Source organism: Primulina eburnea, chromosome 6 (genome assembly GCF_022965805.1).
Source record: "Primulina eburnea isolate SZY01 chromosome 6, ASM2296580v1, whole genome shotgun sequence".
NCBI lineage: Eukaryota > Viridiplantae > Streptophyta > Magnoliopsida > Lamiales > Gesneriaceae > Primulina > Primulina eburnea.
The window spans coordinates 37,454,672-37,469,891 of record NC_133106.1 but is presented as its reverse complement, the minus strand read 5'-3'; the positions used below and the strand labels follow the sequence as shown (position 1 = coordinate 37,469,891).

General features: G+C 35.7%; 3 protein-coding genes across 3 annotated transcripts; 2 read left to right on the top strand and 1 right to left on the bottom strand.

Annotated features, from left to right (window-relative positions):
• The first annotated feature begins 950 nt into the window (after positions 1-950).
• Positions 951-3,569, top strand: LOC140835018 (small ribosomal subunit protein RACK1). Its single transcript, XM_073200295.1, has 3 exons — positions 951-1,497; positions 1,767-2,184; positions 3,232-3,569. The coding sequence occupies exons 1-3, from the start codon at positions 1,028-1,030 to the stop codon at positions 3,331-3,333; spliced, it is 990 nt and encodes a 329-aa protein (XP_073056396.1). The 5' UTR covers positions 951-1,027; the 3' UTR covers positions 3,334-3,569.
• A 2,400-nt stretch (positions 3,570-5,969) lies between these two features.
• LOC140835019 (protein MOTHER of FT and TFL1-like) lies at positions 5,970-7,790 on the bottom strand. The gene is made up of 4 exons (XM_073200296.1): positions 7,544-7,790; positions 7,094-7,155; positions 6,955-6,995; positions 5,970-6,327 (listed from the first exon to the last, which is right to left on the bottom strand). Exons 1-4 carry the CDS (start codon positions 7,736-7,738, stop codon positions 6,107-6,109), a joined length of 519 nt encoding a protein of 172 aa, XP_073056397.1. The 5' UTR covers positions 7,739-7,790; the 3' UTR covers positions 5,970-6,106.
• A 967-nt stretch (positions 7,791-8,757) lies between these two features.
• On the top strand, positions 8,758-12,220 carry LOC140835017 (pentatricopeptide repeat-containing protein At4g02750). The gene is made up of 2 exons (XM_073200294.1): positions 8,758-10,452; positions 11,033-12,220. Exons 1-2 carry the CDS (start codon positions 8,983-8,985, stop codon positions 11,837-11,839), a joined length of 2,277 nt encoding a protein of 758 aa, XP_073056395.1. The 5' UTR covers positions 8,758-8,982; the 3' UTR covers positions 11,840-12,220.
• The last annotated feature ends 3,000 nt before the right edge of the window (positions 12,221-15,220 follow it).

Genomic DNA, 15,220 nt, shown 5'->3' with positions numbered 1-15,220 from the left:
TCTCGTCCACATTTGTGTGCCCTTACAATGCATCGAAACATCGGTGATAAAAATTTCCCCATCATTCTCATATCTCGGTATTTTGTTCGTGGTCACTATTCTGGCTGCCTTTGTGTTGGCCAGAATTCTGTTGAATTTAAAACGGTTTTTTAATCTACTTACTGTGTTAGACATGATTTTGCTCATTTTTTTTTTGTAATGCAACTAATGACCTCCTCCATACATTTCATGACACTTAATCCAAGTATGAGTAAACACGATAAATTGAAAGTTCTTTAGGGTTCTCGTTGAAATGCTCCTCTAAATGTATGTTTATCTCCATCTGTTTCACTATGTGATGGATGAATCTCTCGGCTAATCCTCATTTTTAGAGCCTTGTCTCAATCCTTCATGTGAATCCTATGTTTCTTTTTTATGAAACATAATAATATGCATCTGAAAAAATCAGAAACTATATACTCTCTAATATCAAACATTGCATTCCATTATTGTGAATACATTATTCTATTGTAATTTTCATCTAAATTTTGTCTCATTTATTTGTAAAAGAGACTTGAGGATTTTACATTTCATTTATAAAAATGTCATCTTATAGCCCTCTACGATCTCAATAATTTATTTGTGTACGTATTGAATTCTTCCAATAATATTCAACATCTTACTCTCATAATTTATCGCCAAAAGTTATATGAGAAATCCATGTTTTATTGCGTGAAATATAATAATATGAATATGGAAACTTAGCATGCATTATTATTCAGAGAAATTTGGGGGAAATTTTTTATTTTTTTGATATAATGAGTATTTGGAAAAATAATAATTTATAAGACTAATTTTTTTTTTCTTTCGCTTAATTGATTTAAGCGGTTGTTTCAAAAATATAATGTAAAAAGAAAAGAAAAAAGACCCGTCCACAAAAACCCTAATTCCCGAACCCCTATTTATACGCCACAATCCTCAATTGGCCTTCCCGAAGCCCTAATTTGCACAATAAGTCCGCAGCGCAGAAACCCTCGAATCAAGAATCATGGCGCAAGAGCAACTTATCCTTCGGGGCACAATGCGCTCCCACACTGACTGGGTGACCGCCATCGCCACCCCCATCGACAACTCGGACATGATCGTCTCTTCCTCCCGTGACAAATCCCTCATTCTCTGGTCCCTCACCAAGGAGGACAAAAACTATGGAGTTCCCCGCCGCCGCCTCACTGGACACGGACACTTCGTTCAGGACGTTGTCCTGTCATCCGATGGCCAGTTCGCTCTTTCCGGTTCTTGGGATGGTGAGCTCCGTCTGTGGGATCTACAGTCTGGGGGCACAGCTCGCCGTTTTGTGGGCCACACTAAAGACGTGTTGTCTGTTGCGTTCTCGATTGATAACAGGCAGATCATGTCAGCCTCCAGGGACAAGACGATTAAGCTGTGGAATACGCTTGGCGAATGCAAGTATACGATTCAGGATCAGGACGCTCATTCCGATTGGGTTTCTTGTGTGAGGTATAGCTACATATCTCGTTTTTCTTATTAATGTTGTATGTTCTATTTTTTTATGGGTTTTCCGAAGGCTTTTCATTTCAAGGTAGTTATTACCAATCAGACAATTGATCAAATTGAATGTTCGGTTACAACAAGACTTGTAAATCTAACTTCTCTGCAAACATTCAGCGAGCCATGATTGAAGCTGACACAATTCTCGTAATTATAAATTTCGAAGACTTCAAAATAGCCAGTTGATAAGCATATGTTTTGTTTTGTTTTTGTTCAAGGTTTTCTCCAAATGCCCTGCAGCCAATGATTGTTTCAGGCTCGTGGGATCGGACAGTTAAGATTTGGAATTTGGCTAATTGTAAGCTGAGGTCTACGTTGACTGGCCATTCAGGATACGTGAACACCGTGGCAGTCTCTCCTGATGGGAGTTTGTGCGCTAGTGGTGGGAAAGATGGGATTATTTTACTTTGGGATTTGGCTGAGGGAAAGAAGCTTTATTCTTTGGATGCTGGTTCAGTTATTCATGCTCTGTGCTTCAGCCCAAATAGGTATTGGCTCTGTGCTGCCACAGAGTCTAGTATCAAGATTTGGGATTTGGAAAGCAAGAGCGTTGTGGTAGATCTTAAGGTTGATTTGAAGCAAGAGAGCGAGATGGCTGCTGAGGAAACAACTCAGTCTGTTGCATGTAAAAACAAGGTGCAGTTGCTTAATAAAGTAGTTTCTTCCGTGCTCTTTCACGCATGTTGTTTTTAATTTGGTGTTCTGGCTCTTTAATTGCACTCTAACTTCTTGACCTTTTACTGTGTGTTACAATGGGTTCAACTCTCATGTACACTTTGAACTTTTATTTGTTTGTTGTAGATTTACCAATACAATTGTCTTTTGTTACTGTTGTTTCTTGTTAAGTTAATCACCATGGGATGCGCCTGGCTAATAAATTTGAATCTGTGGTATGTGTCTTGTATCAATGTGTCTCTGTTGTGACTAGGCATTTGTATGATTTTCATATGAAATATTTAGGCTAAGGATGCCATTTGTATTCCATAAATTTTTATATTAAATATTTGTACCCCAAATTTTATATATTAGTTTTACCCCTTTCAACTCTATTCCCAGCTTTGCTTCCTCTGTGCTCACTAATTATTAGTTCTATTAACTTTATCAAAGCCATTAATTTTCTTGCTTCATTCATTTCAAACATGTAGATACTATGCCGCCTCTGGAAATTAACTGGAACTATTTTCCTTTGCTGATGTAATACAAATTTTATGTTAAATTAAATCCCCCAATTCCAATCTTCCGCTGCAGATTTTTACCAGATTGAGACCATTCCGAGTTAGTATGTGTAGTCATTCATTGATTGATAATTAAATACATGGTTTTCTATAAGAAGTAATTGCCTTTACTTGCTTTATGAGATCCCTTCAACTCTTGTGCATATAATGATGTTTATCGTATATTTAATGTCCTGTTAGTTCCTGGTAAAATTTTATTGTTTTAACATGCCACTGAGAGCTGCTCAATTCTCTTTTGGCTGATTGTTTTACGTGAACATGATTTGAGTCCTTTCCATCTGGTCTGGGTGTTGCAATGGATAATTGTTGTCGCTGCAACTCTTGGTGTCCTTTGCATAGTAATGTAACAACGAAGAAATAATTTGAGAAACTTGTGAACACTTGCCTTGGATTATATTATGTTAGCATTTGTTGTATCATAGCTGACTCTTTGAATTGCTTGATGTAGATCAATTACTGCACCTGTCTTAGCTGGAGTGCTGATGGAAGCACCCTTTTCAGTGGTTACACAGACGGTGTTATTCGAGTTTGGGGCATTGGTCGCTACTAGAAATGCAATTTTAGAGCAGCTGCCAATTATTTTTTTTGTTGTTTCATTGGACCTTAAGTTGCGGATTAAATTAAAACTTGAAATGCTGGATGTTTGAATTCTATTTCCATTGTTTGATATCCATGCTTTTTGATTATGAATAATTTGTTTAAGGTTACATGTATTTTTACCTACATTTGATCCAAGTTATCTTGTGTAATGAAGGATCAGTGGAATCTTATCAGTTTTGCTGGGTACTGAGGTTTTTCTGCTTGTGACGTCACCCATGATTCACTGTCGTCTTATTTTCGAAACTCCATATTCAGTGGCTGACCCACGAAATGGGAGAGGCGAAATTTGCAGGATATATTATTACAAGGAGACTTGAATTAAAGTCAAATCCCTGTGTGACACAATTTGGCACATACTCTCGCGTAAAGCGCATGTGCAATTAATTCCCTTCTTCATTGACGTCTCTTTTCTTCATCTCACCAAGCTGGATATCTCTCAGCTCAAAATCAGCCAAAAAAAAAAGAAATTTGTCTATGGTTGGTCAAGATCCGAACTAACAAGCCTATAACTCAACATTCCTCTCCTCGTAAGTCTGAAAATCAGAGCTTAAAAAATCGACCAATTTGCAAGTTTTTCAAAAACTTTTTATATAAATTATTTTTTCTATGCGGCTCTCATCCGACCTAAAAATTATTTACCGAAGAAATTAGCAAAAAGATAAAGAAATGGGCATCGATAATCTGATGAGATTTGTGAAGCCACATGTTCAATCCGTTCACATAAAGAAATATTCTGGTAAACGCGTGAACTTGCATTTTTCTCGATATATAAACTTGATTCTGTTATCCAAGTCATGTCCTTCCTATCTGTTTCTGATTTGCGACGCAGGTAGGTATCGATGCGTATTCGTGGCTTCATAAAGGAGGTGACAGCCAATCATCCGTGAAAAGTGCTAGTTTCTTCAATTATTTTTGGGGATTTGAGTTTAATACTACTAGGTTTTTTGTAGCTTATTCGTGTAGCATGGTGAATTGAATCAATATGCTTGGACACCATAAGATCATTCCAGTGGCCGTTTGTGATGGCGGGAATATTCCGTGTAAGGCTGCCACATAATCTTAGAAGTGCAAAGTTCAAGGGCCCTTTAGATTACTTGTTTGATGATGTTTTCTTTTTTTTTTCCTTCTCAATATAATGTTCATTTAGGAGAAGAGAAGAAAGGTCAATAGAGGTATGGCGAACTGTTAGTCTGCTCTTTTCGACACTAGTTAAAATTTTGTTCATTTTCCAGGTATTACTTCATTTTTAGTATTGTTCCTTTCAATTGTTAGTCTGCTCTTTTCGACACTAGTTAAAATTTTGTGGCAAACTGTGAAGTATTGTAATTGTTTGCTTGTGTGTTCTAGGCAGGTGACTTTATCACCACTTTGTTGCTACTTGGCAAGTGAGCTTACATCTCATTTGCAGATTGAATTTGTACGTCCATAATTTAGTTTGTAGGTAGCTTATAATAGAAGTGACAACTGATCTACCGATTTCAAGGGGATTTTAAGAATATTTGAACATTTTATAACAAGTATAACTCTTTTTTGGTACATATATTTCTCTATGCTAAAGTTTGATTTTTTCTTTTGAACTGATTAGAGAACTCATTATCTTCACGCTCGCATGTAATACATAAAGCCATCACAGAGTTTTATTTATTTATTTTAATCTAGAACAAAAGGGTTCATAAAATATAAGATGCAGAAACTACTTAGGACCTTTGTTTGTTTTCCATTTTTCCCGCAAAGTAATTGAGGAGTTTACGAGCTTAGGCTTTGATCAGTTGAGTTTTTTTTTCTTCTTCTTTCTGGTTGATGCATTCAGCGATAGCTTACAAGTATTCGTACTATTAGATCATTTTCTGTATGCTGTGTGTCCTGATTATATATTTGTGCTAATATGATGTAGAGGGCAGCGAGCATCACTCCGCTGATGGCATATCAACTTATCCAGGTAAACATGTCAGTTCATTCATTTGTAGGCTTCTAACCATTGAATGTGGCATGAAGATTTATCTTCCAAAATTTTGTATTTGTAGAACTTATCCTTCCAGCATATATTTTGGATGCATATGTTATATTGCGGGTGCATACTAACTTCCAATTCCAAACTAAGTTGCCGATGAAGTACTCATCAATAGTACCAACTGTTCCGAACAACAACCCATTCAAAAACCGCAACCTGGAACAAGTCCAGACAGTTGAAATTGATGAACAGGTTTCTACAGTTGCTGAGATTGAGAGCCTAGGCCCCACTGTTGAATCACAGGAAAGTATGAACACTAAACCTTCAGCTCTTCTAACCACAAAAGTGGAAAATATAAGCAAAAAGCTATTGACACACAGCTGCACAACTGAAGTAGCCAACTAAACCTTTTTAGATTTCGAAATATTTATGCAGATTTCCATGCATTCAGACTTTGTCGTTCTTTAATAGGTTACCATTTAAACAATCAATGAACGGATAACAAGATACAAGCAATATCATTGGTGGGAATTTGCATGGTTACATGTTCATATGACTTGTGAGAAATTTCTTTTTAGAAATGAAAAAACAAAAAAAAAATGCACATATGGAAGGTTTGATGCACAGATAAAACATGAAATAAAAACCAATAATTTAGAGCGTCCATGATTCTTACAGATGCAGGATCCTCCAATAAGCACACTATAACTCCTAATTAAACTTATATAGAATAATAGCTATATAAATAGATATATATACTCATATAATTCCTTCAGCGCTTTCGGTTGGCGGGTTCTTTGTGAGCATTGAAGTAGACGGTGGCAACAGGCATTCCCAGATCAAAGTGATGGGCGAAGGCCCTGGTATTGAAATGCGAGCGGCAACCCGGCGGCTCCAATGAACCCATCACTGCTTTCTGCCGGAAAAGAACCAGTATGTAGCGGTGGATCCCCACCGGTGGCCGTGGCCCTGCATACGGCAGGACCTCTTTCCCTGAAAACATACCAATCACCAATCAAGTATTGCATACAGGGGGAAAAAAACCAAATAACCGATAATGTTATGTTACAAAATTTAAGGTCAAATAAAAATACAAGGATCTCAAACAAAAGACCTGCGTAATCCCTTCAATTTTAAGAAATCAATGCTTTTCTTGGAAAAAACTAATAAATTATATTTTAGCATTAAACTTCTGATAAAAATAAGGAGTTTTGTACTAATTTTATGTGATTTAGCGACGTTGCCATGCTATACGAGGATACGACGCATGTCAACCACACGTGTCAATCCATTTTAGTGACACTTATTTATACGAGAGTTATCAAACTTTTGATTGAAACAAAGTCTGCCTCTGTTAGAAGACAAACGAACAATTAACCAATCAAAGATCATGTACATAATTGACATTCAGTTCTAATTCTCCCACACACACACACAGATAAACCAAAAAGAAATACTACATGTATTAAATGTATCAATTTATACACTATAGTTAGACGGACAATTAGTTTTATGGTATGACAAAATTCCAAAGTATTTTAATTTTATTCTGAAACTTAAGTGTATGTGTCTGGACTGAGTAGGGATGCAATAATTAATCGGTTTCAATATATATTTTACCTCCAGCAACATTGGTGCAGCCAGGAATGTCCGTCACGATCCTTGAAAATAATATATTTAAAATCATACTCCTAAAGCTATATATGTATATAATTTTCAAGATAAATAAAATATAGTAATTAATGTAACAATTATTTACCACTGGATCCATTCTCTCATGCTAGGCTCACTCGGACTTGGCGCATCTGGATCGGTCATCACCTGCATCATGCAAGTAAACCACATCTCATTGACTACGTAGAATTCATGATTACCCCCCAGCAACACAACCCAGAATATTTTAGCTTAGCAACACAACCCAGAATATTTTAGCTTATTTTATAAAAAAAATTAGATTTTTTTTTCGAAAACAAAAGATCACATGCTAGCTATATATAGATCACAAAAATGACTCCCATGATATCTATCATACAAGTGTTTTATATTCATCTTCCCAATACTTTCAACTATTTCACATTTACCTCCCTCATCAACACCACATCACTTGCAAAAATTATAACATACAAGAAAAAATAAACGCAGGTGAATTAAAAAACCCGATAGATGTATAAAAGAAGAAGAAGGAAATTAGAAATAGAGGAGTGGATACCAAAGTGTAGAGATCAGTAGGATGACCAGAGATAAGAACCCTGGGTGGTGTCGCGGCCATGGAGGGCTTGATATCACAGCCATTAGTGACATGCTTCGATCCATAGCAAACAGACATGTTCACTGTGGGCACGAACATGTCAACCACATCACCAATCACCCTACCAACTACCAAAGGATCAACATTTGTTGCCATTTCAATTGATATAAATCACCAGAAATATATATACTTTTCTTTGTTTATCTGTGCTGCAGTGATGTGTGCTCCTTTGGATGGATATTTATCGGGGAAGCGTTGTGAGATTAGGTAGACATGCATAGGGCGAGGTCAAAAGCAATACACCACGTGTGATACCTTGCGCCTCACTGTATAAACCACCCTTTTTTTTTATCTTTTTGTGGGCTTGCTTTGCCACGCGTCAGTCGTCACAATACACTTTTCCTTTTCAAAAATTGTCTGGTAGGGAAAATGAATTTTTTTTTTAATTTGTCCTCTTAATTTGTATAATCACAATTAGTCTCCATTCTTTTGATATATTTCTTTTTAAAATAACAGTTCAAAATATTTTTTTTTAATGCTTTCGAGAGTATAAAGCTTCTAATCATTCCAGTGTTGTTGAGTTTTTTTTTCTCCTTTCTAATCGGTGTGTTTTAACACATACTTGCATGTGCTAATAAGTTCTCTCTCTTTTTTATTTTGGTTTTCATACTATTATATATATATATATATAATATATTTCAAAATGTTGTTTCCATGCTGACGAGGATGATTATTAGTTTTTGTTAATCTAGATTTCATATGAGATTGATTGTTATTCACATGACCCATCATATGTTTTAAGCGATATCGTAATGAACACATTTTTATTTACACGTCTCATCGTATATTTCGTGTGATACGATGATAGACACATGTATATTAACGCGACTCGTCGCATGGTTTACGTGATGCAATATATTCATCTAAGAGCTCGCATAGACTTAGCTCAGTTGATCAGCAGCAGTAAATCTTGGAGCAATGAATTGAGTCTCGCAAACGGCAGTGTGGGAGTTAAATTCCCTTCAATGAGGGGAGCTCTTTGTGCCGCGGTGTAGCATAAGATCTAGCTGCTGCTGGTTGGCTGAGTTACCATGATTTACCTCCTCTCACATTCCTATCGGATCGGAAATGAGAGACGTATGAGGTGAGCGATCAATATATTCATCCAAGCTAAATTGACGAAGTCCTTGGTGGGAACGGCAGTTTTATACCAATAAAATATATTGTATTTTTCTTAAATTTTTTCAAGTATGGTCCATCCATATTGGCATGAATGCGATACATTGAAGTTGCAATGCAAGTTATGAAATGAATGTATTTTCACTTCTATGGTAATCGCGCGCGCGCGCACAAGGTTGTAGTATGATTGAGCAGTGAAATGAGAATCCTTATCGCAATCCATGCGTTTCATCAGACAACTGCAGACGACTTTCTCTCGTTCTTACCAATCAAGAACGAGAATCCATGCTCGAACTAAAACCTTGCCAGAGCGCAGGAACAACAAAGTTACGGACTCGGATGTAGTGAAATGCAACATCGCCATCACCGATTATATGCGAAACGGCCAATGCAATGCGGCATTGCGTTTGTTCAACTCTATGCCTCGGAAAACTTCCGTTTCTTACAACACTATGATATCTGGGTACCTCTCAAATAGCAAGTTTGATCTCGCTCAGGAGCTGTTCGATGTAATGCCGCAGAGGGACTTGGTTTCTTGGAATGTGATGCTAAGTGGGCATATAAAGAACAAGAATCTTGGGGCAGCTCGTCTCTTGTTCGATGAAATGCCTGCAAAGGATGTTGTCTCGTGGAACGCTATGTTGTCGGGGTATGCACAGAACGGGCTCGTACATGATGCCAGGAGAATTTTTGATTTGATGCCGGAGAAAAATGAGATCTCGTGGAATGGGATTCTTGCGGCTTATGTTCAAAATGGGATGATCGAGCAGGCTAGGAGGTTGTTTGATAGCAAGGAGAAGTGGGTTGTGGTTTCCTGGAATTGTTTGATGGGTGGCTACTTGAAGCAGAAGCGGATGGTTGAAGCAAGAGAGATTTTTGATCGTATGCCTGTTAGGGATGAAGTATCATGGAATACTATGATTACTTGTTATGCTCAAAATGGGAAGCTGGACGAGGCAAGGAGGTTATTCGAGGAGTCCCCGGTTCGTGATGTCTTTACATGGACAGCAATGGTGTCAGGTTATATACAAAATGGTAAGTTAGACGAGGCAAGGGGAATCTTTGACGAGATGCCTGAGAAGAGTGTCGTTTCTTGGAACGCGATGATGGCCGGATATGTACAGAGCAAGAACATGAATCTGGCTAGAGAGTTGTTTGACGCAATGCCTGGTAGGAACATTAGTTCGTGGAATACGATGATAACTGGTTATTCTCAAAATGGAGACATTGCTCATGCTAGAAGCTTGTTTGATAGAATGCATCGTCGGGATTGCATCTCTTGGGCAGCAATAATTGCCTGTTATGGTCAGAGCGGTGATAGTGAGGAGGCAATAAGAATGTTCGTCGAAATGAAGAGGGACGGAGAGAGGATAAATAGATCAGCATTTACTAGTGTATTGAGTACATGCTCTGACGTCGCAGCTTTTGAGCTGGGGAAGCAAATGCATGGCCGTGTAATCAAAGCTGGATATGAGTTTGGCTGCTTTGTGGGGAATGCTCTCCTTGCCATGTACTGTAGATGTGGCAGCATTGATGAGGCACATGAAGTGTTCATTGGAATTGAGCATAGGGATGTTGTCTCGTGGAACACCATCATTATTGGTTATGCAAGACATGGATTTAGCAAAGAAGCTCTTGAACATTTTCGCTCAATGAAACAGGCATGCATCCAGCCTGATGAAGTTACAATGGTAAATTTTGTTGAGTGTATATTTGTTCTCGTTTTGCACAAGATTGGCTCAAGGATTCTTGATTTCACCTGTATGTTAAGTTTAACTAATAGTGTTGCAGAACTGTACGTGTTTATTACTTCATTTTGAATTCCTACTCGTGATGTTAACTTCATGAATCACCTATATCCCTTAATTGTTCTGCATTTTGCAGCGAGTCTATCACTCAATCCCATGTTCTGGAACCAATTTTACCTGAGAAACGCCGTTCATAGACTTTTCCTCCTTTTAATGTGGGGAAATACATTATATGGGAATTGAAACCCTATAACATCTCAAACCATACTATGAATTTTGTAATGCTTCTTTTTTTGTTCACATCAACTTCCCAACTATGAAAATTTAATGAACTGAGAGAAAAAATAACAGTGAAAAAGGCCTTCTTTCCAAAGAAGTGAGCATTTATTATCTGTGCAAAATATGTGCTGGTGAATGAAGTGTTTTATTTTATGTTTCTCTGTTTTGAGTACGTGCAATCTGTGTCCATCTATTGATTGTCGATACTCAGTAGTCAGTACTCACTTGTGTTGTTTTCATTTAGGTTGGTGTTCTGTCCGCATGTAGTCACACAGGCTTGGTAGAGTTGGGCAGAAAGTACTTTGATTCCATGAATCATGATTATGGCATAGTGGCAAATTCAAAGCACTATACTTGCATGATTGATCTTTTGGGTCGTGCAGGACGACTAGATGATGCTCAAAATCTGATGAAAAATATGCCTTTCGAGCCAGATGCAGCAACATGGGGGGCCCTCCTTGGTGCCAGCCGGATTCACGGAAATACCGAGTTAGGAGAAAAGGCAGCTGAAATGATATTTGCATTGGAACCTTGGAATGCTGGAATGTATGTTCTTCTTTCCAATTTATATGCAGCTTCAGGCAGGTGGCTTGATGTTAATAAAATGAGATTTAAAATGTGGGATACTGGCGTTAAAAAAATACCGGGGTATAGCTGGGTGGAAGTTCAGAATAAGATTCACACGTTTTCAGTAGGAGACTTTGCTCATCCTGAGAGTGATATGATACTTGCTTTCTTGGAAGAGCAAGATTTGAAGATGAAACTGGATGGTTACATCTCAACCACAAAACTGGTTTTGCATGATGTAGAAGAAGAGGAGAAACAGCAGATGCTAAAGTACCATAGCGAAAAATTAGCTGTTGCTTATGGAATTATTAAGATACCCGAAGGGAGACCTGTTCGTGTTTTTAAAAACTTGCGGGTTTGTGAGGACTGCCATACGGCTATCAAACACATGGCGAAGATCATGGGCAGATTGATAATCTTGCGTGATCCTAACCGATTCCATCACTTCAATGGGGGAGAATGTAATTGTGGGGATTACTGGTAAATCACCCTTACATTATGCAGGCAAAAATGACACTTCAAGAAACCAGAGGAGCTGTGTGATGTGTTATTGTCCAAAGTAATTCAAAGTGATTCAAATTTCAGCAAACTTGACTATTGGGAAGAGCTTGATGTTAATCATTTAAAATAGTCAGGGAGCGTGGTCCTTGAGTCAAATGCACCAGGCATTCAAGAATTCACAAATTGCTCCAATGTAATTAGTGAGATGCATACAAAAAGCCGGGTCATCGCCAAAATGATTAAATGTTGATAATATATGGGCGTTTTGGAAGTATAATTTTAAAATTCTCAATTTTTATTTCGATTTTGAAATTCGTGTAAATATGTCGGTACTGATACCATTTCATAAATTTTCGATAATTAATGTTGTCCTCTTCAAATAAATATTTTTCATTTTCGTGAAAAATTTGTGAAACTTTTGAAGACCTAAATAACCAAAATATTTAAATATATTAAAACAACCGACTCAAATAAACTGTTAACTTAATTTTATTTTATGTTACACTAATTTATACAAAATTTCAAAAAAAAAAAATTAATCATTACAATTTTATCCACACTTGTACACTTATTAGTTCATATATCTTAGTTAAAATTAACAAACTTTACAACTTAAATTAATGTAAAATAATTATTCAAAGCAAAGTTCAGAAAATTTGAAGATGTAGATCGATCTATTTACAATGTAAAATTACCGAACGGTCTTACACAAAAATTTCCCAAAACTGATCCCAATTACGCATTGGATGGAAAAGACTTCTCAATCATTTATTGATTTTTTTAATCATTATACATGTTGATGTATTGATATAAGCTACATAGTTTGGATGTAGACTAAAAAAGTTCGACGATCTAATGTTAACAACGTTGATAATTTCATCTAATTTTTTTACTAACAACCAAAAACAAAGATATCTAAAAATGCAAGCGGAAAAGAATCTCGTGGATGATGTTTTCTCCATCTTTTCAAGTATGGAGAGTGGCAACTTTCTCAGACAACCCATCGGCCTCTACCAATAATGGAAAAAGATTATATACCTTTGTATGCAATCAAAAAGAAGCATTAACTAGTAATCAGCACTCCTCCTCTCTTCGTCTGCAACATGGAACATTTGATTTGATTTGTTTAATCCTGATGTTCGACCGTGGAGCAGCAAGGAGAAAGTACTTCCAACTATGGGAACAAGTTGAGGCGGCTAATTCAGATTTTAGCAATTCACGCTCGACTTTTTGAATATAAACGTTAACTTATTCACCAACTTATCTTGTTTGTTACTTATGAAACTCGATCAGAAACAGGTTCACAAGCTCATGATCTTGATTGTTAATATTTTTACACAGATAGAGGTCGATCTCAAGCTATTAAGTTGAGATTGACTTCAAGATCATCAGATTAAACTATTAGGCTGACACTACAGTCTACAAGTAAAATCGATGACTTCAGGTAATTTGTACAGTAAATTCAACCAGAAACATGTTTAAATTTGCAAGGAAGTATGATTCACATCCTTATCATAGACATATCTAGATAGTGAAGCATGATGCCGTAGGATATGGGAGATTTTTCTACCTTTATCATGATGCTCCTCGAGATGCGCAAACTGTCTCCTGAATCTATTTCACTCCGGGAAAAAAGGTATAAACCTTATTTGATGCTGACTTGACCCGCAAAGTTTATCATAAAAAAAAAAAGGTAATATCCGATTACAATTTTGTACAATGGTGGATATTTGGATAGTCAAAATATTTTGATGACATAGTTATCCAAATATCCACCATTGTGGATGGCCTAATAACCAAAGTCGGAGAAACCAAATCCAGTATCCAATGCAAAGAAAATGGCTCCAGCTGCCAATTCGAACTCGGGAAAAAAATCCTTTTGTGATAAAATATCACACAAGAGTTTTAAAGGTAGAAAATCAGAAGATTGTTATCCTCCTTCAAATGTTTAATCACGCGTTAAATATAGAAATATCACACAAACACACCACTAAGTATGATCTCTATCATGAAATATAAGTCATTTATGCGTTACAACTGGCCTAACTTGGGTGCACAAGAAGAGTTTTGGTATATAGACTGATCATATATTGATATTATTATCATGTATATTGATCAGAATTTTATTCTAATTATTTTTTTTACATCATCTGAAAATAATTAAATTTTTTCATCAAAGTTCATTCATTTGGATTAAATGACGAGAATTTTGACTTTTGAAAATATTTGTTTATTGTTTAAAATTTTGGTATACAAATAATATATGATTTTTAAATATCTTTTTATGTTTTTTTATTATTATTATCGGTCATTCTCAACCAAGATATTGAATTCAATAAAAAAAAAAAATCAAATCAGAAGATTGCTATCCTCTTTTAAGTGTTTAATCAAATGATATTAACATTTTTTAATATAACAATAAATAATTATTCAAAAGTCATATTTACTAATTTTAGTCATTAATGGCATGAATCAACACCTCGTACGATGCACAGGTAAAATACTAGTAATTTAAAAGGGAGACATTCTTTACCTTTTTATCTCAAAATTGTTTAACAAGAAGCTAATGATTTCATATAATAAGCCTGTCTATTTATGCTGGCTAGAGATATTTCCTACCCATATAAAATATAAGATAAATAATATGTTGGCTCATTTGTATGTCCGAGTTGGTAAATCATATGAACGTTACTCATGAGTTCGAGTAACTCTACTACAAACACTTTTCGTGTGAGTCTGTCGCATTTAGTTTGATCTGTATGATTTATAAATTACTGACTATTATGTTAGTCCAATAGTTTACTCTCTCGTCATTAAAAACATAAAGAATATATTCTTTATTCACACGTACTTAACTTGGGTATGAAGAAGAGGAATTTTGAGTAAATTGTTAGGATTTACGAGAAAATTGGCACGGGTTATTGTAACAATATACAAGTGATTTAGGATTCAAATAAAATAAATTAATAACATTTATTAATATTATTAAAAAATATAACAATTTAATAACGAAATCCAAACCCAATAATTTTTTTAAAACATGAAATGCATTTATCATACATAAAATAAATTAATAACATGTATTAATATTAGTAAAAAAATTTAACAATTTAATAACGAAATCCAAATCCAATAATTTTTTTAAAACATGAAATGCATTTATCATACTGAGTCACGGTTAATTACATAAAAAAAAACAAAGAGATCATGCTAAGAATGATCCTGCCTTTCAAACTAGAGAAAAAATTTACGTGAGACTGTCTCATTTATCGTATTTTGTGACATAATTTCTTATTTAAGTTATCTATAAAAAAAAAAATATATATATATTTTATTATAAATATTAAAAATAGACCTCAAACCA

Excerpts from the sequence above, each read along its gene's own strand:
- LOC140835019 (XM_073200296.1), bottom strand. The coding sequence starts at position 7,738 with ATGGCAACAAATGTTGATCCTTTGGTAGTTGGTAGGGTGATTGGTGAT. Across the intron at positions 6,996-7,093 it reads ATGAGAGAATGGATCCAGTG|GATCGTGACGGACATTCCTG; the intron begins GTAAATAATTGT and ends ATTATTTTCAAG. Across the intron at positions 6,328-6,954 it reads CTGCACCAATGTTGCTGGAG|GGAAAGAGGTCCTGCCGTAT; the intron begins GTAAAATATATA and ends GTATGTTTTCAG.
- LOC140835018 (XM_073200295.1), top strand. The coding sequence starts at position 1,028 with ATGGCGCAAGAGCAACTTATCCTTCGGGGCACAATGCGCTCCCACACT. Across the intron at positions 1,498-1,766 it reads GATTGGGTTTCTTGTGTGAG|GTTTTCTCCAAATGCCCTGC; the intron begins GTATAGCTACAT and ends TTTTTGTTCAAG. Across the intron at positions 2,185-3,231 it reads CTGTTGCATGTAAAAACAAG|ATCAATTACTGCACCTGTCT; the intron begins GTGCAGTTGCTT and ends TGCTTGATGTAG.
- LOC140835017 (XM_073200294.1), top strand. The coding sequence starts at position 8,983 with ATGCGTTTCATCAGACAACTGCAGACGACTTTCTCTCGTTCTTACCAA. Across the intron at positions 10,453-11,032 it reads AGCCTGATGAAGTTACAATG|GTTGGTGTTCTGTCCGCATG; the intron begins GTAAATTTTGTT and ends GTTTTCATTTAG.